At 36.1% G+C, this 25,993-nt stretch overlaps 1 protein-coding gene across 2 annotated transcripts; it reads left to right on the forward strand.

Annotated features, from left to right (window-relative positions):
- The first annotated feature begins 55 nt into the window (after nucleotides 1-55).
- On the forward strand, nucleotides 56-20,186 carry LOC6651282 (dipeptidase 1). 2 transcript variants are annotated; one of them, XM_002073097.4, is made up of 8 exons: nucleotides 56-409; nucleotides 7,174-7,861; nucleotides 7,937-8,006; nucleotides 8,198-8,374; nucleotides 8,454-8,538; nucleotides 8,608-8,683; nucleotides 8,772-8,910; nucleotides 20,034-20,186. In XM_002073097.4, exons 2-8 carry the CDS (start codon nucleotides 7,248-7,250, stop codon nucleotides 20,139-20,141), a joined length of 1,269 nt encoding a protein of 422 aa, XP_002073133.2. In that variant the 5' UTR covers nucleotides 56-409; nucleotides 7,174-7,247; the 3' UTR covers nucleotides 20,142-20,186. The 2 variants fall into 2 exon arrangements, with proteins under 2 accessions (XP_002073133.2, XP_046866440.1); XM_047010484.1 differs by lacking the exon at nucleotides 56-409 and having other exon boundaries at nucleotides 7,162-7,861.
- Nucleotides 20,187-25,993: the final 5,807 nt, after the last annotated feature.

The following is a 25,993-nucleotide window of genomic DNA, read 5'->3' on the forward strand; positions in this document are numbered from 1 at the left end:
ACTCGTTTGGCCCACTGACTGCTTTAGTTTCAGTTTGATTTCGTGCGTCGGCCGGTTCAGTTGTGTGTGCCAAAGTAGAAGAGGCCCAAGCGATTCTCATAGCCCTCTCACACGTGTTGCGTTACACTTAAATTCCGCGTTCAAGCGAATCGTGACACACTCACAATTGTCACGCACACCAAGATTTCGTTACGTATACGTAAGCGGCTTGAGTGCAAATAAAGGAATAATATTGAAAAATATACAGAAAATACAAAGCTATGTGAATTAAGTGAATAAGAATAAGTGCAGAAAATTACAGCATGAAATTATAAAAGAAAAGTGTAGAAAAATGTATTTAAATTGTGGGCAAACTATTAAAAGTTTTTATTGATGAACAAAAGAATGTTAAATACTTCAACCGATTTTGGTAAGCAGAAGCAAAGACAAAATGTATAGAACTGTGAATGTCGGCTCCTTTATGCAGATTTTTGTATTTTTTTTTTTGTTTTTTTCTTTTGTGTTCGACAGCCGCAAGTCGTAATATTGAGAAATTGATGAGTATTTTTGCTTCTCGGCTCCTCGTTCTCTGTTTTCCTCACTTCATTAATATGCAGTAGGCGACATTGTACTCCTCTGACTCCACTCCCAGTCCCTCCAGTGCCTCTATTCACCCTCCACCGACAAACAGAGCAGTGTGTGTCCTGCCACAATGCCATTGTATATGTATATGTATGTACGTGTGGGTGTGTTTTAGTCTGCATTTGCCCAAAAATGAGAATGGGAATGAGTCTGCGTATCCTGATCCTGACTGCTGATGATAATGTTGATTTTTGCCTTCCGCAACAATTTGCTTTGAACTTTCTCTGTCCCTTTGCCCACACACCCAGACTACGACCCTCCTCTGCATCCATCCAGCTCTACTTTTGTTTTAAGGAATTTTTGAAAATGCTTGTTACGTTGTTGCTTTTTGGGTTTTTTGGTATGGTTTTATTTTTGTTTTACCAGAGCCAAGTGTTTATGAGTGTGTCGGTCAAGTCTTTGGTCAATGAATAAGCTTTGGGCAATTCTGGTTGACTTTAATTTTGTTGGCATGGAGAAAGGTTTAAGGAAAATATTGCAGATTGTTTGATTTACCAATTACTTTTTGAATGAAACACTTAAGATTTGAATTGATTCTACAATTTAAGGTTCAGATACTTAGAAAATTGTAAACTGATTCATGAGAATTGTTGCAATTACGTCTATTAATTGATGAAATAATGTAATAATATCAGAATTTAGCTTTCAAGTAAGATTTTTTCTTTGGTTGAAAAAAGGCTGTTTATTTTATTAGACTTGACTTTATTTTGAGCAAGTATTGACTATATTTGAGCTCTGCTTATTTGCTCAAGAGTTCTATAGTTACCGAAAAAAAAATGTCATAAGGATGTACATTATTTAAGAGCTGATTTGTTTGTCAGATTTTGTTATAAGTGATTGGAGCCAGGTTTCTTCATCCAAATTACGTTGTTATATACATAAGCCGTTTCAAATAATAAGTTCATTTCCCTTGTTGTTGTGTGGCAAAAAAAACAATTTCCTTCATTTTCCCGAAAAGAAAAATTTTAATGTTTGAACTCCTGTGATTCGAGCATAAATTATGGATACCACAAATATGGGTATATAAAACAAGAACCGAAAGAGCAAAAAACAAAAATAATACAAAAAAAAAAAACCTAAAACAAATCAAACAAAAAATGGCAGAAAAATGAAAATGTTTCTGTTGTAAAATAATTTCAATTCATTCTTATGACCCTTTGGCCCGTACTTACGCACACGCATGCCTTTAGGCCTTAGCCGCGTCCTTGCTGTTGCTCTCGTTCTCGTCCGGCCCGTCTCTTATTATAGCATACTATATACTATATAGTTATATACATACATATATTTATGCATTTGTGTTTGTATTTGTATTTGTTACACTTTTGTGTTTCAGGTTTTTCTCTTGTTTATGACCAACAAAACAACAACAAGAGCAGCAACAATAACAGCAACAATAGCAATAGCAGCAAAAACATAAATCCATGTATTTTGTTTGAGTTTGTTTCGTAAAAAGCAAAAGAGAGCGAAAACAAGAAGAAAAAAATTTAAGGAATATTTTATTCAGCATGTGTGTCCCTTTTTTGTGTGCTTGTGTATGTGGGTGTGTATTTGGTTAGGTTTCCATTCAATTAATTTATGCCATATGAAAACTTTCAAATTTTTTTCATTATGATTTCCCATTTTTATTGAAATTGGTCCCAACAAAAGAAAGAAAATAAGAACCAATGATTTTTACATAGGTCCCCAAATTGGAAATGAACAAATGGTTTTTTTTTTTGGTAGAGAAACAAATTGATTAGATTTTAAGATGATAAATACTTGGAAGAATTGGAATAGACATCATTTGCGAAATTTCCTACTAATATACCCATTTTATTCGCATACACAAATGATCCCTTTTTGAAACGGGGAATGTTGTGTTGATGCTAGATATCTATTACTTGAACTAGAGTGAATATAAAGTTTATCAGAATTTCATCACTTTACTAAGCTTCGAAGGCAATTAACCATTTTAAAAATGTTTTTGTTAGATTCTTTAATAGCTTTAAACTTATTCATAATGACTCTTTCAAAGTAATAACATTTGTACATTTAAGTTGACAAAATTGCTTATACTTGAATGCAGTGGCATAACTCTGATGACTTTGGAAAAAATAAAATTCTTTAAGCTCTTCGAGTGGCATAATTTAAGGCTCTCTTTACGAAAGTATAGCATACTCAAGGATCCTGAGCCAGAACCTAAAGCTCTTTACTCAATGCGTGGCAATTTCTGTGTCTGTTTGGCTACAATTTGCTATTGAATGGAATTTAGCACTGAATGAATGTTTCACTGGCAACATGAATGGAAAGAGAGAGAGAAATAGCAAAAGCGTAGGATGCGGCCATGTGGGCGTGACGCTCCTGGAATGGGGCTGAGTTGATTATAAATAACGTAAAGTAAGCGCACATGAATGCATTTTGATTGTCTGGCTGTAGTTTACGGCACGTTTCCTCTTTTTTTGGAGTTGGAGAAAATGGAAATGAAAGACGACAAACTCGACAGAAAAACCCAGCGGGGTGTTCTATATTACAGGGAATTGACGACGGAGGAAAGGGTTTCGGTTGAGGGGCAAGGGGTTTTAGACTTCCTTAAATGGTGCGCTAATGTAGGAAAAGAAAAGCATTTTTATTTATTTTCCTCGTCTCCAAGCTACTTTGCATGGGAATGTTGCAACTGCGACGAGAACGTCGTCGCATTTCCTTCGTACTGCAATTTTCCAACGCGCGATCCGGTTTTCATTTTCCTTCTGTGCCATCCACCAGCCCTTTTGTCATCCCACTTTTGGTTGGTCTCTTATTTTTGAGGCCATGCAAAATAATGTTTCATGTTGCAATAAATGTACGTATTCCCATTCTTTGTCTCCTTTCGCGTCCGCTACCGCCCATATATGCCACTCAAACGGGGCAACGCGCCGTTACGCAGTTATCCTTGCGCCCATTTCTGTTCTTCCTTCGCTTCATGTCCCTTCCTTCCCTTTTATTTTATTTTTTGTTATTCTTGTTCCTCACTCCGAGGACGCGTGTGTGTGTGTCTGTATGTGAGCGAGCTGCTGTTCACTTGCCAGTTGGCAAGCAAGAAAATTTATTAACTTGCTCTCGTATGTTTGGGCGAAATTTAATCTTCCTCTTACAGTTTAATGACATATTTGGAATATTCTCAACAAATTTCTATCTAATATATGAAATATGTATATATTTTTCTTAAATTCTATGCAGAAGTACTAGTTTCAAACGGATTAAAAAGCTTAGAGATGTAAAACAATCAAAAATAAATATCCAATCGCTTAAGTAGAGACGAAACGATAAATATAATGAAAATAGGGAATTTCAACATTGTCTCTGCTATGTATTCTTATTTGAGGAAATATTCAAATTACTAACAAATATCAAAGAAACTAACTTCGGCTATGCAGAAGTTTATATACCCTTGCAGTCATTGGCAATAATATTTTTACATTTTGAAATTTCTTTCCCTGCAACTCAATTCATCAATACACAAACAAAACATTCAAATTATTACTCTTTTGACTGAAATTTTTCATCTTCTTCCCTTATTGCCTAAGCAAAGCACGGCACGCATACACATACAGTTCATGTAGGGTTGCGTCTGTGTGTTCATGTGCGAGGTTGATTTGATGATGATGTAGTAGGCAGCAAGCAGCGCTGCCGGCATCGATTCAACCGATTTATATTGACTGTAACTTGTGTTCTATTTATTTTGGAATCTGAGGTTTTATATCCAATACTATCATAGTACTAAATTTCATGGGGATACTCCAATTTTTATGAAAATGTTTCTTCTAGAGCTTTATGATATAGTGGTCCGATCGGGATCATTTTCATACTTGAAATGCTCCATACATATAATAAAAAGCACAGAAAAATTTCAGCCCGATAGCTTTTAAGATGGCTGAGTAAAACGCATACGCACGGACGGACAGACGGACATGGCTATATCGACTCAGCTTCTCATGCCGATCAAGAATATGTACTTTATGGGGTCGGAAGCGACTCCTTCTGTGCGTTACAAACATCTGACCAATGTTATAATACCCTCTGCAGGGTATAAAAATGATTCCATCGCCTTCTTAAGTCTTTATTAATTAATTTATTTGATTTAATTTTTTTCTATTAATTTGAATTATCTAACTATTTAAATATTGTTACATACAACAAGATCAAAAATATTTTCTTCAACCTTGAAATATATGGATTTATTCTAAGGGTCAGCCAAATATTTCGCTTTTGGTAACACTGGGCCTGGTCACCATATTGGAGGCTTTGTTAAATTAATTAAAGAACCAATGTTTGTTCATTCTCTTCGTTTTTGTCTTTTGCCGGCTTTTTGAGAGGTTTCCTTTACCCATAAATGTTAAATGAAGCGCCAAACGTTTTCGATTTCACAGGCGCTTGTTGTTTGCCATCCTTTTGGCCCATTTGGTTGTTTTTTTTTTGTTTTTTGCCTTTTTCGTGTTGTGGTTTCTGCTCCTGTTGTTGTTGATGTTGTTGTTAACCCAACAGGGCCTCATTTAGCCTCTTCTATTGCTGCTGTTGCTGTTTTTCTTGTCTCTTTCTCTGTATTAATAATTCGTGCGTTGCGTTTGTGTCACGTTTTGCATGTCACAAATTCGAAGCGCGTTGCCCTTGTCAATGTTGTCATTTCCTCCAGCTCGTCCTTGTTGATTTTTGCATAATTTCTTGTTTGCACAGAAACTTAAAGATTATGCAAAAGAAGAGAAAAAAAGCCTCTCACTCTCTCTCTCTCTCTCTCTCTGTCTCTCTCTGCCCCTACGACACAAAACGAATTGAGGACACAAACGCAAGCACCCAAAAACTGAAATAAAAAAAAATACCAAAGAAGCAAAGAATGAAAAAGTAAAATGTGTAGTATAAAATTGCGTAAAACAGAAACAGAAATACAGTAGCAAACAGAGCAGATAAGATATCGTCCAACTTGTACTTCCAGTGTGCAAGAATGCTTTCATTTTGTTCGCAAGCATCAGAGCATGAAAATCAACCTCATGCCACATCCAACGTCCTTATCCCAGCCCCTCGCCCCCTCGGTCCATCCATCCCAGTTCTTATTCACATTCACATACAAATTCACATTCCACTGTGGGTCATATAGTCAGAGCTAACAACAGTTGGCATATGAAGTTTGAGCAAAGCTTGCTACAAACATTCATACAAAATCGCAATGGAAAATATTTAACAACACATACATACATATATAACAGAAAAGAATTGTAGTTAACATAAACTTAAATAAGCTATTTTATGCAGTTGTATATTTTGGCTCAATGTGTGTTTTAGGTTTTCACAGAACCTCATAACTTTATTGATCAAGAATTCTTCAAAATTAGAAATTATTATATTTTAGTTCTTAAACTTTAACAGTAATAGTCCATTAATTAAACATTTGACAAGTCAACCACTGACTCATAAATATGGTAAAACTTTACATTTGTAACGCTAAAATTTGTATTTAAGTTGGTATACACATTTTTTCCTTTGTTCAATATCTTCTTTTGAAATTCGCGTATTCCAAAATATAGAACTTTGTATAGTGCACAAAACAAGAAAAGTTGTTCAATTGTAAACAAATTTTTAATGGATTTACCTTCTATCTTACGTGTTGTAATAATTTTATTAATATATTTTACATTCCATAGCATTCAGTTTCTGTTTCAGAGGGGTTAAAAATGTATTCCAAGTTACATTTTGATGTCCCATTCGTAGTTTTGCCATAATTTCCATTTTGTTTTGCCTCAGTTTTGGCATTACTTTTACTTTGAGACCGACTTATGCATTGAAAACTATTAAAGTAGTTTCGTTTAGTTTCAGTTTTCGTTTCTTTTTTTCTTTGCATTCGTTTTGAAGTTGGAAAAAACTTTAATTTGACTTTTGTGACACCCTCCCACACACACACACACACATACACTTACGCAGAAACTGTGGCTAGCTTATATATATGCGGTACTTTCACTTCAATTTCTGTTTTGGAACATTTAGCATGTCCTTTCCTCATCCTTGTTTTTGGTAAAGTCTACCTGCAGTTGCAGGGGTAAAAAACTTTATGTCGCCCCAAGAAGAAGAAACTGACTTTTCCTTCTCTATCTCTTTCTGGCTCAGCTATTCATTTTGAACTCGCTGGGGAAAGTCGATGACTTTTATTTTTCTTATCGTATTTTGGGTTTTGTGATCCACCAGAAGAACTAGAAAGAAAAAAAATTGCAATAAATAATTTTGCATTTTTATTGTGCATTTTATGCATTTTGTGTACGATTTCGATTTGAAGTTGGCTCTGAAATAAATATGAAAAGTTTTTATTCATGTTTGCCGTTTAGAGGGAAGTACCAGAGGAGAGATTTGTGTTGGATAACGGGAGGAGCTGGTGGTTTATATTTATGGCATTTGTTTGCCCAACAACTTTCAATGGCTCAATCACGCCAATGCCCTCACATGCAATAGCACACAGATTCGTTTTCTAACACTTACTTTTTGCTCTTCGTTCTCTTGTTCCTTACCGTTTAGCCATATCTATATTTCTCTTTTGTTGACTCTGTTTTTTAGCCCGAACGAAAAGGAACTATATCAATGTGAAAGCTGCGCCGCCATTTGTGCTCTGCTTTTAGCTCTTGGGGGCAATGAAATCGCGGAAGCTGCCAAAGGGCTTCGTGCTTTGTGGCCTAAATTGTTTGACCTTCATTTACTTTCCGCTGGTACTGCCCATATTGAAATGCTCAGCCAGCGGCGACGATTTCGACTATCGCATGGAGCGGGTGAGAAATGTTCTCAAGGAGGTACCTCTTATCGACGGCCACAACGATCTACCATGGAACATACGCAAGTTTCTCAAGAATCAACTGAAAGACTTTCATTTTGGTGGCGACCTACGCGAATTGGCTCCATGGTCGACAAGTGCCTGGAGTCACACGGATCTGCGGCGTCTGAAGGAGGGCATGGTGTCGGCACAATTTTGGTCGGCATATGCCCCATGCTCATCTCAGCATCTGGATGCGGTGCAGCTGACATTAGAACAAATCGATTTAATACGTCGCCTCGTACAACTCTATCCGCATCACATGGCTCTGGTCACGACGGCAACGGGCATAGAGCAAACACACCGGACTGGCAAAATAGCCAGCCTGATTGGAGTGGAGGGTGGTCATGCCATTGGGACGAGTCTAAGCGTTTTACGCATGTTTTATCAGTTGGGGGCCAGATATCTAACACTTACACACACCTGCAATACACCCTGGTAAGTAATTGAAAGTGGAACCAGCATTTTCACTTTGACTATGGTATGAACTTTTTCTGGTCGTTGTCTAAACAGGGCGGACTGCTGCAAAGTTGACGAACCAGGCAAATATCCACACATAGGTGGCCTCTCCACATTTGGCAAGGTAAGAAATTAGTTTTCTATCAGCAAAAACATTTGCTAACAGAAGGAAATAATGTGAAACATTTATATCAATTTCTTCTTTGCTTCTGAATTTGACATTTTGATATATGATGGAGAAGTCCAATTTTTAACTTTAAATTGGTTTTAGTTGAATTACTATAAGTCATCTGTATTTAATTTTTTTCTCTTCAGTTAGTGGTTAAGGAAATGAATCGTTTGGGCATGATTGTGGATCTATCCCATGTTTCGGTGCCCACAATGCTGGATGCTTTAGCTGCATCAAGGGCGCCTCTTATCTTTTCCCACTCTTCGGCTCATGCCATTTGTAATAGTTCGCGCAATGTGCCCGATCATGTCCTGCAGCGTATAGTAAGTGCTCAAAGCTAGTGGAGAGTCTATTAAGGCCAAGGCGATTAATCATTATTTCCACTCTTTCTTTCTCATGCAGGCCATTAACGGAGGTCTGGTAATGGTGGCATTTTATCCACATTTTGTCAGCTGCTCTGGCCAGGCAACATTGCGCGACGTTGTAGGTATGTGTATGGGTATCAAACGAGAATTCCTTCGGCAAACTCAATTAATCCTTGAAATTTGATTCACAGCTCATATCAACCATATACGCGAGGTCGCTGGCATCGATCATGTTGGCATTGGGGCTGGCTATGACGGTGTAAACTTGTACGTATTTAATAATGCCTTTTGGGCTTTAACATTTTCTTCTACTACTACAACAATTTTTGTTGTATTTCATTTCTGCTATTTTTAGAGTACCCAAGGGACTGGAGGATGTTTCGAAATATCCTCATCTTTTTGCCACATTGCTTGAGTCTGATAAATGGTCGGAGGAGGATATTGCTAAGTTAGCTGGCAAGAACCTAATACGTGTGTTCAAGGAAGTCGAAGCGGTAAGTGAGCAGACATACAAGAAATGGAAAATTAAACAAAACAAAAAATATCTCACTGTTTCAAAGAGAAGGAAAAACTAAACAGTTTTTCTTCTGACACAAATTTTTGGCATTGCATTCTGTGTTTTTAGGCGCATACCTGTCGAGGATTCGGGATTAAAGTGCAGTCCAGTCCCAGTGCAGTTCTCAAAATATTCAACCCCCCCACTCGCGTTTGCCATACAGCTTGCAGTTTGGCTGCTTGCATCCTCTCCATCTTGCTTGTTATTGCAGTTGCCGAGAATTCCTTTCAAAGGATAAAAGGAATAATGTGGCTTTGCAATGGAATTTGCACATACTTGCCAGGACACTGCCAGTCTCCTTGGCTTTTGCGTCGAAAAGACGCAAGTTGCGAAATAATTTTAAAAGGATTTTCAAATGGTTATTCCGATATTTATACACGAGCATGAGGCAAACAACTAGCCAGGCAGCATAACCAAGCAGCCGTTTGTTTGCGGATGTGGTCAGCTTGTTTGCTGTCCGCATGAGCTTGGGCTTGGCTCAGGACTTGGACTGGTCTGTAGGTTTCTCAGAGACTTGCCACATGACTCTGACCAGATTTCAACTGTTTTCTGTTTCTATTTCTGTTTTCTTTTGCCCTTCACAATCTCAAGCTGCATTCAATTTAAATCAATACTGAACGAGTATTCAGCCGAAGCTACTTTCTATAGTGTTTATTCCATTGAATGGTACTTGAATGACTATTCGAGATATGCCCGACTTCAAAGTGGATTTGTTTTGCAGTTCAGTGTAAACGATGCCAGATAGTTACTAAAGAGCTGAATAGCACTTCAAATATCAACAAACTGAAAGTGAGAGTTTTCATTTACCGTAAAGGATCTGCATATATTGACTATTAACTCTTGAATTTTCTTTAACAGACATCAAATTAACAATATGTCTCAGTTACAGAATTACTGACACATCACCATTTCTTGTCCAGAATTTCTTTTTAAGAGCAGCAGAAATAGCCTAGACTAGTTTTCATTAGATTTATGGGTTTAAGTTTTAGGGAGACAATAGTAGATGAAAATGTTCATTTTCATACAGAATACAAACAATTATAAAGTGAACAATATTACCCCATTCATAGATCTTCCGTAATGTATGTTGTGGAATTGGCCGTGGTTTTTTTTATTATTATATATTTTTTAGAGAGCTTTATTGTTTTATTCTTTTAGGCACGTTTTTCTTCGCCATCGTTTTTTATATAGAGTGACCATCTCTTTTTACAACAAAAATGATAATTGACTTATATACTAGATTCATGAACGGTAATGGTATTTTTCGGTAATATAGCTTAAATATAAATAAAGTAGTATTTTCTGCGACATATTTCCGCCCCCTAGTGTTGAACCAAGTCTTCAGCACGATCCTTTATGTCGCGGGATTCCAGTCCTAATCTGCATAGGTTTCTTACTGGCCGACGATAAGTGTTTTTGGTTGTTTTTATGTCTGCTACTCTCACAATTCCATCTTCTCCTGGGTGTGTTTTGAGTACTATTCCAATTGGCCATTCACCTCTTGGTGTCATGCATTTTACTACGACGAGTTCACCCTCTTTCAGGTTGTCGCAATTCTTTTCCCATTTCGATCGGTTAACTAAACTTGGGATATATTCCTTAATGAATCGTCTCCAGAATGCTTCCACTAACATTTGCGTCATCCTCCATGTCTTCTTTTCACTGGATCCGTTAATTTTGCATGGTGCTTCAATAGATCCACTTTGTTGTATGATTATATCATTGGGGCATAATCCTAAGCCGTCATCTGGATCATCCGATTCGAGAATATACGGTCGACTATTTACCAAATGTTCCGCTTCACAAAAGAGAGTTTGCAGCACTTCGTCAGTGGGATTACTTTCGACGGATAGTACGGCCTCTAATGTTCTTTTAAAGCATCCAATTAGCCTTTCCCAGCAACCTCCAAAATTTGGTGAGTTTGCTGGTATAAATTTCCATTCGATTCCCTTTTGTGTTAGTTCTCCGCGCGCTGCTTGTATATCTATTTCCTCTAGAGCTTCTGTTAGTTCTCTTGAAGCGCCTTTAAGATTAGTACCATTATCGGACCATAATGTTTTAATTTCGCCTCGCCTTGCCATCATGCGACGGATTGCCAAAATGCACGAGTCTGTAGTCAAAGAGTGTGCGATTTCCGCATGTATTGCTCTAGATGTTAAGCATGTAAAGAGAACGCCAAATCGCTTTCGCAGACATTTATTGTATCTGCCGCTGGAGCCCCGACCATCTTTCGTATAGAACGGGCCGAAATAATCCATGCCAACGGATGTGAATGGTTTTTGAAATGTAGAGAACGTCTCCTTGGGTAATATACCCATTTGCGCTTTAACCGGTTTGGCTTTGCGTCGTCTACACCACATACATTCGTTGATAATTCTTTTGATCTTGGTATTCATCTTCGGCATCCAATATTGCGACTTGAATTTATGTACGACGACTTGTATTCCGGTATGCTGCACTTCGTTGTGAAAATGTTGTACCATCAACTTTGTGAATACTTGATCTCCATCCAACACAATAGGACTTGTCGCGACGACGCCTTCTGCACGTATTATTCGGCTGTTTATACGTAGAATTTCATCTTCACTCATAGAAAGACAATATTTAGTGAGGCGTAAACCCCCTGTGATCTTGCCAGTCTTAGCATAGATTATGTCATTGTGAAAGCATTCCGCTTGGACATGGAGATACCATTTTGATAGAGACCAATTATACTCCTCCACGACGATATCGCCCCGACGGAGTTCCATCTTACAACGTTTCGCTTTCACATTTTCTATAAATCTTTTGACCCATGCTGTGGCTCTTACCAGTTTTGTGAACTTCGAAATTCTATTTTCCAGTATTTTAAATGGGTGGTCATCTTGGTGAACCAGCATCATAAGCCCTGGTTCGGTTGGTGCCTTTAATTTTGGCTGTGGCCGCATCTTTTTATCCAGACCAAGAAAGGCTGGACCTTGTTGCCATCTGTCTGTGGCAACTTTTATTGGCGAATCTCTTGTTATGATGTCAGCAATGTTTTCCATGGTTGGAACCCAGTTCCATTCTGCCCTCTTGGACTTTTCGCATACAGTGAAACCTCGATATAACGAACTTCGTTATAACGAAAAACCCAATATAACGAATTTTTTGTTAAGTCCCTTGAAAGGACTAAGGTTTTACATTTCAGTACCTATAGCGAATCAATAGATATAACGAATAATTTTGCGATCCCCCTCAGATTCGTTATATCGAGGTTTCACTGTATTTCGCTTATTCTGTTGGCTACGAAAACTTGCAGCCTTTCGTTACTGTTTATCCATGAAATCACTGTTAGGGAGTCTGTCCAGAAAAACCTTTTATCAAATTTTAGATGCATTTCGTTTTCAATAGTTTCCGCCAGTCTACGTCCCATCACAGCTGCCAATGTTTCAAGTTTTGGAATGGTAACATGTTTCAAAGGTGAAACTCGAGCCCGAGATGCTATAAGCATGACGTCATATTTTGTTGCGGCTTCTGCATCCTTGTAACTTACTCGAATATATGCTGCTGCAGCGTATGCTTTACTGCTAGCGTCGCAAAAAACGTGTAGTTCGACTTTCGTAGCAATAGATAAATATTGGGAGTAACATCTTGGTATACTAACATCATGTAGTCTTTTCAGATCGTTTAACCACTCTTGCCACTTTTTGACAGGGTCGCCTTTAATCACATCATCCCATCCAATGCCAAGTTCCCAAATACTACGCATCAAGATCCGACCTTTTATTGTTACTGGAGTCACCATTCCCAAGGGATCATATATTGAGTTGACTGCTGCAAGCACCTTTCTTTTTGTAGGCATCCTTGTTCCATTCAGTATATCCTCGCTTATGCTGTGCATTGTAGTTGTTGAGAAAATAAATATGTCTTTTTGTGCGTCCCAAATCATGGCGAGAACCTTTTGAGATATGTCTCCTTTTTCGCCCAATCGAATCCGTGTTAACGGACCACGTAGATCTTCGGGTACTCCCTGTAAGACATCATGATTGTTACAAATAAAATTTCGAATTTGAAAATGTCCCGCTGCGTGTATTTTAATTACTGCATGAATTATCTCAACAGCTTCGCGAACTGTTGCTTTTGAATCCAGATAGTCGTCGACGTAATGGTTTTCAATGATGGCTTGAGCTGCTTCTGGTGCCTCATTTTTATGTATCGCTGCATTGTGGTTTTTTACAAATTGTGCTATAAATGGTGAGGAGGTTGCTCCGAATATCATTGACGTCATCTGGTAGACTGTTGGTGGTATTTGGGTATTCATGTTTCTCCATAAAAAGCATTGTGAGACTGCATCTTCCTTGGCGATTTTTACCTGGTTGAACATTTCTTTAATATCTGCAGCAAAGGCTATTGTGTTTAATCTAAATCTTATTAGCACGCCTACGATTGATGAAAGCCAATCCGGCCCAGTTAGTAGATTTTCGTTTAAGAAAGTGCCATTACAAATAGCTGCTGCGTCGAACACTACTCGAACTTTTCCCGGTTTCTTGGGATTAATTACTGCAAAATGTGGCAGGAACCACAGTTTTGGGGACTTAACCAAGTTGACATTAGTGACTATTTTTGCATAACCATTCTTGAGTAGCTTCTCCACTTCCTTTTGGTATGCTCGCGCTAGTTCGCTGTTTCTGTTCAGCTTTCTTTCTAAACATTTTAGTCTTTGTTCTGCCATTTGGCGACTATCGGGGAGTTCCATTTACTCTTATTATAGATGAGGATATCTTGCTAATAGCCAATTTTTCTTCTGTTGATTTAGTTTTGTCCGTTGCTGGTTTACAGAAACCAAATCCTTCTATGCTAAATTGGTTTTTAAGCATATCGCCCAGATGTTCATCCTCGATGTGGCAGCATACAAAGTCTTCTTCTCTTACTTTTGCTTTTATCGGACCGTGTATGACCCATCCGAGCTTGGTTTTTGCCATAATCGGACCCTTTGGATCTACATTTAGTATGGTTTGAGTTGTAAGGAGTGTTGCATGTCGTTGTCCAATGAGGAGATGAGGCTGAACATTCCGAATCGAGTTCAATTTTGCCATTTTTGTATATGGAAATTCTTTCTGTATAGCTTCGTAATCGATTCGTTGAGTTGGTAAATTCAAATCCTTGATAAGACGTATATTTTGAAGCTTCTGAATTTTGCTATCGCCAGGAATAGCAATATCTGCGATTTCTGAAGTTTCATCATATCTAGAGATTCCTTCAGTCCATCCAAAGCAATACGGTTCAGGTTTCCCAATTATTCCGACCTCACGTGCTACATTAATATCCAACATTGTTGTTGTGCTCCCATCGTCGAGAAAAGCCAGAATTTCTTTTTCACCAGTTGGACCACGTAATATAACTGGTAACATTTTAAGAATTGCTGCTTCTTGGACTTCTTGAATGCATCCGCTAAAAGCTTGCGGCAAGGATTGTAGATGAGGCTGTTTTGCCTTATGTAGTAAGCGATGATGATATCGTTCACAGTTGTCGATCTTGCATTGCTCACGATTATTGCATTGACCCTTATGAAATTTTAGACATGTGAAGCAGGCGTTACTTGTGCTTGCGTAATCCCACCGTTTCTTCACTTCTGCTTTTCTGAATTTACTACATTTATCAAGGGAATGCTTGTCCTCATCACAAATAAAACACTTGCTGGTTGAACGAGTTTGTGTAACCTTTTGTGATTGAATTTGTGATCCGAACTTCTTTTGTGCTTCATTATCTACGTTATTGATTGTAATTATCTTCTTATAAAAACATATATCATGATACAATCTCGACTGCTCCTGCGTCCATTCAGCAAATATTTCAAAATTACATTCTGCAGCTCTTAATTTTCGAGCGGTTAAAAATGATCCCCATTCTCGAAGAAAACTTTCATCTAGCCGCTCAATTAGGGTTGCAAGCAACTTTTGTGTATCGATGAACTTGCATTGTACAAACTCCAGCGCTGAATTGATATTTTGAACAGAGCAGTTGAACTCGTGAAAATCTCAAATTTCCTTTACATATTTTATGTCCTGTGCTTTTGCCATCAGTTCGAACGCCACATTTTCTGGAGCTCCGTATATGTTGTCCAAAATGGCTAGAATTTTTGATGGCTCCTTGGCCGACATTAACAAAATGTCAACCTTCTTACGCGCTGCCCCTTTCAGTGACTTATCGAGACGATATACATCCTCTTCTCCAGAATACTGACACTCGCTCCCTGATTTTATGAACTGCGTCTTAAAATGTCGCCAAGCCAAATGAGAGGAACCGTCAAATTCCAGATTTTTATTGCCTAAGCTTCGTCTGGCTAACATGGTGATTACAGTGCTTTGTATGTTGTTGTCGCCGTTGGAGATCGATAGCGATTCATTTGTCGGGTGGTCTCCATCAGACATGACAGATTTTTGGGAGGAGGTAGACGAACGAATCAGTGCTACAGTAGTGTTCAAAGTATGTTTTTTGCTCACCAAAGCTTCCGCGCGTGCATTCAGAACTTTCACCTCTAATGACAGCTGTTGTATTTCATATTCATGCTCTTCGATGACGTCAGCAGAAGCGCCCCCAGTTTGGGCTTTGCTTAGCTGTCTTTTTACACCAAGCATCAATATTTCCTTTTTTGAGATTTCGTCTTGAAGTTCCACGTTTTCTACATCGATGGCTTCTATTCCCCTTAATACTTCCAACTGGTTCATGTTTTCAAACTGGTTCTCGGACTGGTTCGCGTTTGATGCTTGTATGACGTTCCCGCTTGATTTGCCAGAAGTTTCGTACGAAATGGCGTCATAAATTTTTGAGGCCATCTCGGTACAGTCTATCCCTTTTTGCGGCAAATTGGCATACTCGTTGCAAAGCGTTTGCGCCCAGCTCTTTCGAGATGCAGTCGATGTGTTCCAGCCTCTTTTTGGAATCGTAAGGTAAACCCTTGAATTTTCGTAGTTCGCGCTTTACGAAATTATCTCTAACAAATTTTGTATATATGGCGAAATGAACATCGCGCAATTCTTGCGACTTCAACGCCTCCAATTTCTTTTCTACCACTTTAGGCCAACTCCACATTTTTATTAACTATTGTGGACTGTATTATGCGCGTTAATGATCCGGCTCGAAGGACCAATTTTATGTTGTGGAATTGGCCGTGGTTTTTTTTATTATTATATATTTTTTAGAGAGCTTTATTGTTTTATTCTTTTAGGCACGTTTTTCTTCGCCATCGTTTTTTATATAGAGTGACCATCTCTTTTTACAACAAAAATGATAATTGACTTATATACTAGATTCATGAACGGTAATGCTATTTTTCGGTAATATAGCTTAAATATAAATAAAGTAGTATTTTCTGCGACAATGTAGTTTAAAATTTTTTAAATCTACTTCATTAAATGCTGGATAAAGCAAAACGTAATATTTTCAGTTCTCAAAAATACAATAAATTCAAAAAGGGTAAAAGTTGTTAGCTTCCCATATATTTAAAAAAGATCAATTGATTTAAGTATTTACATAATATTTCAAATTTAGATAGATACAAATTTACTCATATGTTCATGCTAAAACTTGTACGATTTTATGTGTTTTTTTTGTGTATATTATAAGAATTGGGGGACAATATGGCAATAATATGGTCATTCCATATTGGATTCATAAAACCTAAATTGCTTTGCAGCAGTTTGAAAGCAATTTTTAACAAATATAAATCAAATGCCCTTTTTCCTACCCAATCCACATGGATGCCGGCTTGTGGCCCCCTTACATTTTATGGATCTTTCTCATTATAAAAACCCCCACGAGTTAAAAACCAGAGTGCGAGAGAAGGAGATGCGGTATAATTTTTTTTTTTTTTTGTTTTAATTTAACGCTTGTCGCTCGCTGACTGAGAGAAAACCAGACACATAAAAAACTTTAATCATATTCTCCCTTTCTCTCTAGTGCTGTAATTAGTTTTAGTTCACTTTATTCTATATATAGTCATATATATAAACTGGAAAAAAGAAAAAGATACTGTGCGATTACAATAAGCATTTTCACATCAGAAGGGGCAAAAAATGTTTTTGCTCGGGCGGCGGCTGATTAAAACTGTGCGCAATTTTTATTGCGTTTTGCACTCAGCAAACAGATAATATACGATATACTTGTGTATGTATATATATTTGTAGTACTCTGTATTTTCCTTTACTGAACCATAATGCTCATTAAGCATTTTATTATAATACTTTTGTGTGAAGGAAAGGAAAAAAAGAAATCGTAATTAAAAATGTTGCCTTTTGTTTCTATTGAGTCCGCAGCGAGAAGAGGCTTTGAAAGCAAGCACCCTCTGTGGCTATAGAGGTCGTTCAACTTGTATTATTCCAAATCAAATATATTACATCTAAAGCTCGTAATGTAATTAAATAATAACAACATAGCCAGGGTCAAATGTTCAATTATTAGACACTCAAATGTCCTTATTTTTTGGTTTACCTCCAAAAAGCACAAGAAGACTGGGGTCTACCCCATGGGACTTATGTTGTGTGTTTTGTGTGGCTTGTATGTGTGTGTGTGTCGCTGTGATAATTAAGCCAGTCATAGAAATTAGGCAAAAGGCCATTTTAATGATTGCCATCTTGTACACTAGCACACTCAGACATACATATGTATGAATGTATATACATATATACTTATGTACATATAATACCCTTTTAAGCTGGACATGAATTGCTAGCTAAATCGGAGAACTGTTCTTGAAAACAAATTCTTCCCAGTTTGCACTGCTTTGATGAAAAGTTTTCAAAACGGTTTAAGAAACACACAAACTTTTACGAAGACAAATATAAAAGCAGCTTAAATGTTTTCATCCCATAATGATAATTATAATTGATATTCACTAACTTTGCTGTTAAAACTGTCATTCTATTTAAGAGCAAATAATAAAAAAACATTGATTACATTTTGGGCCTAATAGATCCAAAAAAAAAATTTGGAAAACTTTGCGACTTCCCATTTTGAAAATTATTCGATGTGGGTTCAGTTTGGTCAATGCCTTTCAATAATTTACCATTTGATTTCATTACAATGCGATGAAAATGATTGTCAGAACAACTAAGGCCAACAACAACTTTGTACACACAATATACTAAGGCGCCGTCCTTTTTTGAAAGCGTTTCGGGTGGCAACAGCAACAACAACGACCACAAATTGGTGGGTGGACCAGTTGTTGGGGGTGTGGGGGATAGCATCAGCTTCAGCTCCACTAACAAACAACAACAATGGCTTTGGCTATGGCAAAGGCAAAGGCAAGGCAAAGGCAAGAGCAACAGCAGCAGTCCATGGCCCATGAACATGATAATTTTCTTGACGCCAGTTTTTATCTACACAAAAGCAGGGCACTCGACTCTTTCTCTGCTTCTCCTCCCCCGTCATCACAATCACCATTTTCCCACTCTTTGGGCTCTTGTGTTTGTGTAAATGTATCTTTTATTTTAGCCCTTTATATATAATGCGAGCAAAGAACGGCATTTGGCACGACACATAGCCCAAGTGGCGGCGTCGGCATTGGCGATGGACAAATGGCAGCAATTTGTGCGAGACAAATTCATTTAAATATCTTTTTGCCACAAACCCATGCGTATTAGTGTGCGTACTCTCCCCCTCTGTGTGTGTGTGTGTGTGTGTGTATGTGGATTTGTGTGGGTGTTGACTGACCTTCTTTACAATTGATTTGGCTTTGTGCTTGGGGTTGTGCATGAAAAACTATCACAGCTCTTTAACATTCCATTTTTGCTTTCAACTATTTCTTTCGCTGAAATGTGACCATAAAGCTCAGTTTGGTCTTTGTGTGAAGGCCGGATTGAGTCTAGCCAAGAGGCAAACAGTACAAAGCAGAGGCGGACACACAAAAAGAGAGAGAGAGGGAAAGAAAAAAATGCGGGAATAAAAGTGCAATGACTGAGACCAAAAAGCTGACGTTTTATTGTGTTGCTGCCACAGAGGGCGATGGTGAGGGCGCACTATAAAGAAAGACGTAATTTCGATTGTTATATGTGCAAAAGGCAAAACCAGGAAATAGTCCCCTCACGAACTTCGTCTTCTTCGGCTCCTCCCTTTCGGGACCCACTCAAAAGGTGTTTGGTGTTGAAAGCAAAACAACATTTTTTTCCCCCTTTTTTTCTCTAAAAATAAGCTGCAAACTTTGAGTTGTGCCATGTTTTTGCTATGCCTTAAATCCACATAAATATTTTATTATTCTCATATATATATATGTATACATACATAAGTAAACATATAATATTCATATATGTACATACATACATGTGTACCTTTATAATAGCCCACATGGAAGGGTGTAAAAATAATGAAGGCAAACTAACTCCTAATTTTAAATTTGCTCTCTCCAACAACTTATAGGTCAAAAACAGGCAAATATTCAGAATGGCTAAAGTCCATTACGTAGCTAATCCATTCGTGCAACTATAAAGGCGTATAATTAGCTTAGTTAGTCTTTATCAACATCTTCTTAATTAAAACGGCCGCCAAAAATTATAGAAAGTTTAAACAAAAATTAATATTTATGTATAGCATTTTAATATTTATAATTTCGCGATGAATATGTTTTTACATTACGTGTAAATGTTGACAAATTTTTTAAGTCAAAAAGATTCCAGCCACCTGTCTTTTGTGATTTCCTATGAATTATTATTACACAAAGAATCATTATCATCATCGATTTTCATTTAGGTTGTAATTTTCATCGTGCAAGCAATCACTCGGTACAAACTTTTTTGCCAAGCAGCTAAATCAAAATGAATCGCGAAAAGTTTCAGCTTGAATGTATAATTAATATTTGCATATAAATCTCATCAGAGGCAAACTAATAACACAAAACTTTCATTACAATCATTTTGAAGCAATTTTCTAGAAAGCAAAATGAAAACTTTGGCAATTTAGGATTTGTACAAGTTTTCCTTATATGGCAATTTTCATACTTCACTCAAAGCAATCAATTTTGAACAATTTGGAGCAATTTCCTGTGTTGCAGCTATGCAAGAATGGCTTTTAACTTTTCCGTTTTCCTTCTTGTCTATATTGTTACAGGTGCGCGATCAACTGGAACTGTTGCGTGTTCAACCCATTGACCAGTCAATTTCACCAGAGGACATTATGGGCAGATCTTATTGTCGCTATCAAGGACCAAGAACGTGATAAATTCCTTATATGTAAAGTTCATTAAAATTCATCCAAAAAATATACCGATCTACTTGTATGTATGTGCCAGGCTTAAAAGTTCTAAAGTGAAAGTCTACTCATTGTAGGTTAATTGACAAAGTTACAACTATTTCACAATATTTGCAAGTTTTTCTTTTTTTATTTGTATTTTTTTTTCGGTTTTTGTTTTGATTTGTTTGTTTGTCTGTTGGCCTCAGACTTAGTTTTCACGTAGCATCTGCCATGGGGCAACTTTGTGAGCAACTGGAACATTGCACATAAACAAATACAAAGTGGCAACCAGCCATTCTCTCCCATATCCGCCCATTCTTCTCTCTCACTCTCTCTCGTTCTCTTTCTATCTCTCACAATCACAATCTCAGACACTAACACATGCAGATAGACTTTGTAACCATAGCTGAGATATCCACATTGTATAAATATCATTGTCATGTTTATTTTTATCCTTAGATGTAAGTAAGGACACTTCAAAGCAACAAAGGTAAAAAACAAATCAAGTAAATAGCGCACAACAAAAAAAGAAAACCATGAAAAATAAAAATTTATTCAAATAGCAAAGAAGAACAAAAATTAAGGTTAGATGGTGAATACTTATTCAACAGAAATCTTAAAAAAAGCTACAAATATTTCATTAAATATTTATTTTTTCTATGAAAAAGTTAATAAAGAATAACATAATAGTAAAATGTTACAGTTGATTAATGAAACAAATGAGATTTTTTGGTCTTTCGACTTCACTACAAATAAATTTAAAGCTCATTGATTTTTATGACGGCCAAGATAACGCTCTATGTTTGTTTGAGAAAGTACTAAAGACACTATAAAGTATATATTCTCGTAATCGGCATCAATAGTCCAGTACAATTCTCCCTAAACTATTCACTGGTCATGTGTAAAAGAAACAAATTATAATGGATATATAACTTACCAAACATTTCATTCTTTCTATAAAAACCTTTCCGAATATCGAAAGTGTTTTTTGTTGCAGTCAATAGATTTGAGTCTAATAATGTAGGGTATTGCGTTCCTACGTACTAAATTGCATTAAAATATTATCCACTTATGTATCTTCACATCATTTCACTCACAATTCAATGTGATTTGGGAAATTAAAAATAAAGTTTAATTACCATATTGTTAAAGCAGTTAACGCTTTTTTAATTTGGTTATTAAACAAACCAACCTTGAAAAAAAATAGCGAAAACGAATTGTTCATTTAATTAGTTCATTAACATTAAACATTTAATTAGGCAAGTTAAAAAAAAATAATTAATTCCATGACTGGCCATAGTTTATCTCATTGGTTTATTTCTTTTGGCTTTAATAATTCAAATGGAAGTATGATTATTATAAAACTATGAACAAAATATATACATAATATAAAAAACAAACAAAAGTCAAACCCGCCAAAATTGCGCATAAGTTCACAACAACAAAAGATAAACCGAAAAAAAGAAGAAAATAATTAAAATTTCAATGGAAATATTGAGAAATACATATGCATATATACATACATATAAAATAGTTAACTACACATACTAAAAAATATTTCTATATATATATATATAAATATATATACATATACAAATATAGTGAATATATTTTTTAATTTAGTCCCGATAAATGGAGTTCATAATACCACAAACAAAAAAAAAAGGTAACTAAATAAATAATTAACTCTTTTTGTTTAAAACACACACACACACAAGGCATACAGCCGAAACAACAAAGAAAATACAGAAGAAAAAAAAACAACAACACATGTGATCAAAACTAAAATTAAAAATTACAAATAACTATGTGTATATTATTATTGCAACTATTATTACTACAATTACTATACTAAACTAATTTAATAGTTGATTGAGATTGAGACAAACACAAAGCTATAAATAAATGGACAACCGAAAAGTAAAATAAAACAGCAAAGGAATACAAACTGTAAACGTAAATTATAAATTACACATAAATCTCAATGGATCGCAAATAGGAAAAATCGATATTAAAAAAATTTGAGACACGAAAGTGTCATACCATGTAAATATTTCTATGCAAATTGTGAACGGATATTATGAATACAGAAAAAGGAAAATTCGTAAACTCAATTAAGTGTTTTGTGCATAAAACTTAAATTGGAAACAGTTTAATTCATATGTGTAAATGAAAATAAGAAAGAAAAAAAAAACAAAATAAAAATACAAATAAATACCAGCAAAAAATTCCAAACCAATTGTATGTAAATTGAATACAGTTGAGCCACCAAAAAAGGATATGCAAGTAAGTGTCAGCAGAGGTTACGAAACCAATTAAAAAATGAATTAATTTCAAGGACACATGAGCAAACCAGATTTTTTCGTTTACATTGGAAATGACTAAGGCATTGCCTTTTGAAAGCACCTACAATATACAACTATCGGATCAGTTTTCATTGTAAGATTCATAAAATGGAAGCTTTCATTTTTATACCTATTACCATGTTTCTAAAAAAATTATGAATGTTGAATCTCCGATTTCAAGATATACCTAAAAATTTACAAGATTTTCTCACAAAAAACGTGTTTTTTTGTCATACTGAGTTATTCAGTAATAAGGTCATAAACTGGTCGATCTATTTATTCTTTATCCACTTTAAATATATTTAACTCAAAGTTAGTATAATTTACATTAACTTTTCAATAAGAACCTTTTTACCTGGCTTTCAGTTCTTAGAACTCTGAATATGGTTTACATTTTTATTTAATTGGGTTCTTGGTAAATTTATTCTCCTTTTTTCAGTTTCCTTGGCAATATTGTAATTATTTGAACGTTTTACGGATATCCTAATTTCTCACTTTCATTTAAAATATTTGCTTTCATTCATTGGGTCTGTGTTAGGTTTGTCTGATTGCACTCGAAAGACACAGGCTCACTCACACGACAACAAACACTTCAGCTTAGTTACATATGTACGTTGTACACGCAAATACACACATACAACACACGCAGAGAAACATACATAAGGATACAGACATATATGCTGCTTGTGCACATCCTGTTTTTACTTTCCTGTTTTTTTTTTTTTGCGTTCGGATTTTGCCTGTCAATTTGTTAAAATAAAAGGGATTTCCAGTTTGTTTATCTCCAATGCATTTTATTTTCCCTTCTCCCCTCCACTAGGGAGTGGGTGGTTGATAGGGACAGAGAGATAGAGAGGCAAAGAGAATTGCAGAGAGACAGAGATAAAAGTCACGTAATTTATGTTCGCTCTGCTCTGCGGCTAAAAGTTCAAACATTGAAAAATCATGAAATTTATCTCATTTTGGAGCGAAGGTCAAGCAGTTAGCCCGAAAAACCACATAACTCAAATGCTCGTAAAAATTTGCAAATATTTCACTTTTTCATTTATTTTCATCCAACAAGAAGTACCAGAAACCAAAAAAAAACTATGCATCAAACGAAATATATGTTTTACATAAAATTTCAATTAAATGAAATAAAGTTTCTGTTCGTTTTTTCATTGCTAGAAAATGTCCTTGGACCAAACGAAACCGCTCGAGGGATTGGCTGAATGGTGGTTAGGAGGGACGAGTTGGTGTTTCTGAAAACGTGCGGCACACTTAAATCATTTCAGCTGGCAGTCGAAATGAAACTGGCAGCGGCAACAACTTTTGTTCAACATTTGTTACCAGCCAGCCAGCCATCACTTACCAACGTCAACTAATAAAAGCCATAAAAAGCATAGAGAGAGAAAAAGGAAAAGTCGAAGTCTAAAATAAGAGACTTTAACAAAAAAAGACATTGGAAGTGGGGCAGAGTATGTGTGTGATATGTTATTGAAAATCGAAATCAAAGACTCTAATGCGATCGGCAATACATACATCTATATATAAATTATAAAAATATTTTCTTTCCTTCTCACAAATGTCAAATATTCACTTGACTTTCTACCATTTGATGTCATTTGAAAATCGCTTTCCACTTGAAATCTTTTTCACCAAAGAGCATAAAGAAACCAGCTAGCAATGTTCTTGAGCGCCAAAACCTTGGCAATAATAAATAAATATAACAACAAAAAGGACTAGGCAAAAAAAGGGGTGAAACGAAATCATACTAAACATTTTCGTTTAGTTTCCAATGACGGTCCGGCATTTGATATAGCATGGCCACGCCCATTCCAACCGCCACAAACAATGTGCTACGCCTTGGCCCGGCATGTCCACAACTTTTGGCGCCTCTGTGCCTTCGTGCCTCCCCTGCTTCACCATGCAACCGTAAAGAGTGCCACCAAAAAGGATTGCTGTACGCCATAAATTGTTGTATTTTATTGTCCAATTTCTTTTTATTATTTCTCTCGTTTTTTTCGCTTTTCGCGTTGCGTTCTGTTGCTTATGCTTCATCTACTGTTTCGTTTTTTTGTTGGGAGGTTTTCATCGTTTTTTTTTGTTTTTTTTTTTTTTTTGGTTTGCTGGCGTATACTTTCTGCCACATGCTGGGTGGTGTGCGTGTGTGAGTGTGTGTATGCGCTGCCTTGTTGTTCTAGGCAACTCGGTCAAAACTTGGCTGTCGTTTGTTGGGAAATTGTTTTTTAAACTAAAATATATATAAACACACATAGACAAGAGGGAGAGGGGCAACAGCAAGTTGAATTATTAATTGGTGACCCACAACAATGAGCATGGGTAGCTTTGCCCTTTGCAATTCTTATATTTAACAATTAAGAAATTCTTTAAATATTCAGGATAGCAGGATTGCGAGGACAATAACGATTCAACTCAACTGAAAAAGAAATCTCAACACTTTTGTGATTTGCTTGGCCCTGACCTGCCAAATATGTAATGTAAAAAAGGCAACAAATTGTTATTATGAAAATGAAAGAAATAAAAGAAAATATAATATTAGGACCATGTTAAATGACGTATATATACGTATACATTACCAAAATGACCTCATTGTCGATGGCAAATACTAAACAATTTTTAATTATTTACAGATAAAAAGGCAATTTTATTTTATAGCAACCGATAACGAATGGCCATTGGAGTAAACAAAATTGCATGATTGGCTTCGCTTCAACAACTGTGTTTAAATTTATAACATTGTTCAAATTTTAATTAACATCAGCAGAAGTTCAATCTTCTTTTCTATGATATTAATAAAATTAGTCAATTGCATGCAAAAATCTAGATTGAAACCAAAAACAGTGTTTGTTTAAGTCAAAATTAGACGAAAGAGAGAAATAAGAATGCAACTTTATTTATTAAGTCATCCAAGATTGTGAGGAAAAACAAACATTAATCAATCGTATCTATATGCTGACGAAAGGTAATTTTGATGGAGAAACATTTTTCTTATTTGTCAAAAACAAGTTTGTTCTTCTCATGTCCAAAATAAAATCTTTGGCAATAATGAAAGCTATGAGAAGTCAATGAATTGGGATTATAACTCTAAACATAATGTTGCCAAAATAAAATCTCAAATTGCATAATTTCACAAATATTCCATTAAAAGCAACGATGGAAAATAATTGGATGAATTGTTGAAAGCTTCGTTAATGAAACGTATGTACAACAATGTTTCCAAAAATTATGGTTTTTTGGGTTTCCCTCACTTTATCGATTTCAGCATGGTTAAGAATAATGAAAAATGAAACTCGAAAAGCCTCTACGAAGCCGATTTGAGGGAGCCACTGTGAAACAGAACATACAGACATAAAGAGCTATGCGGTAGTAGATTGAATTTTTTGGGTGGGGCCAACAATGCGTATGCGTAACGTGGCAAACATTTTAATGAGCGTTTGCATAACAAACGCGATTGGGGTTTTGTTTTTTGTTTGTACCACCCACTCAATG

Source organism: Drosophila willistoni, chromosome 3R, assembly GCF_018902025.1.
Source record: "Drosophila willistoni isolate 14030-0811.24 chromosome 3R, UCI_dwil_1.1, whole genome shotgun sequence".
NCBI lineage: Eukaryota > Metazoa > Arthropoda > Insecta > Diptera > Drosophilidae > Drosophila > Drosophila willistoni.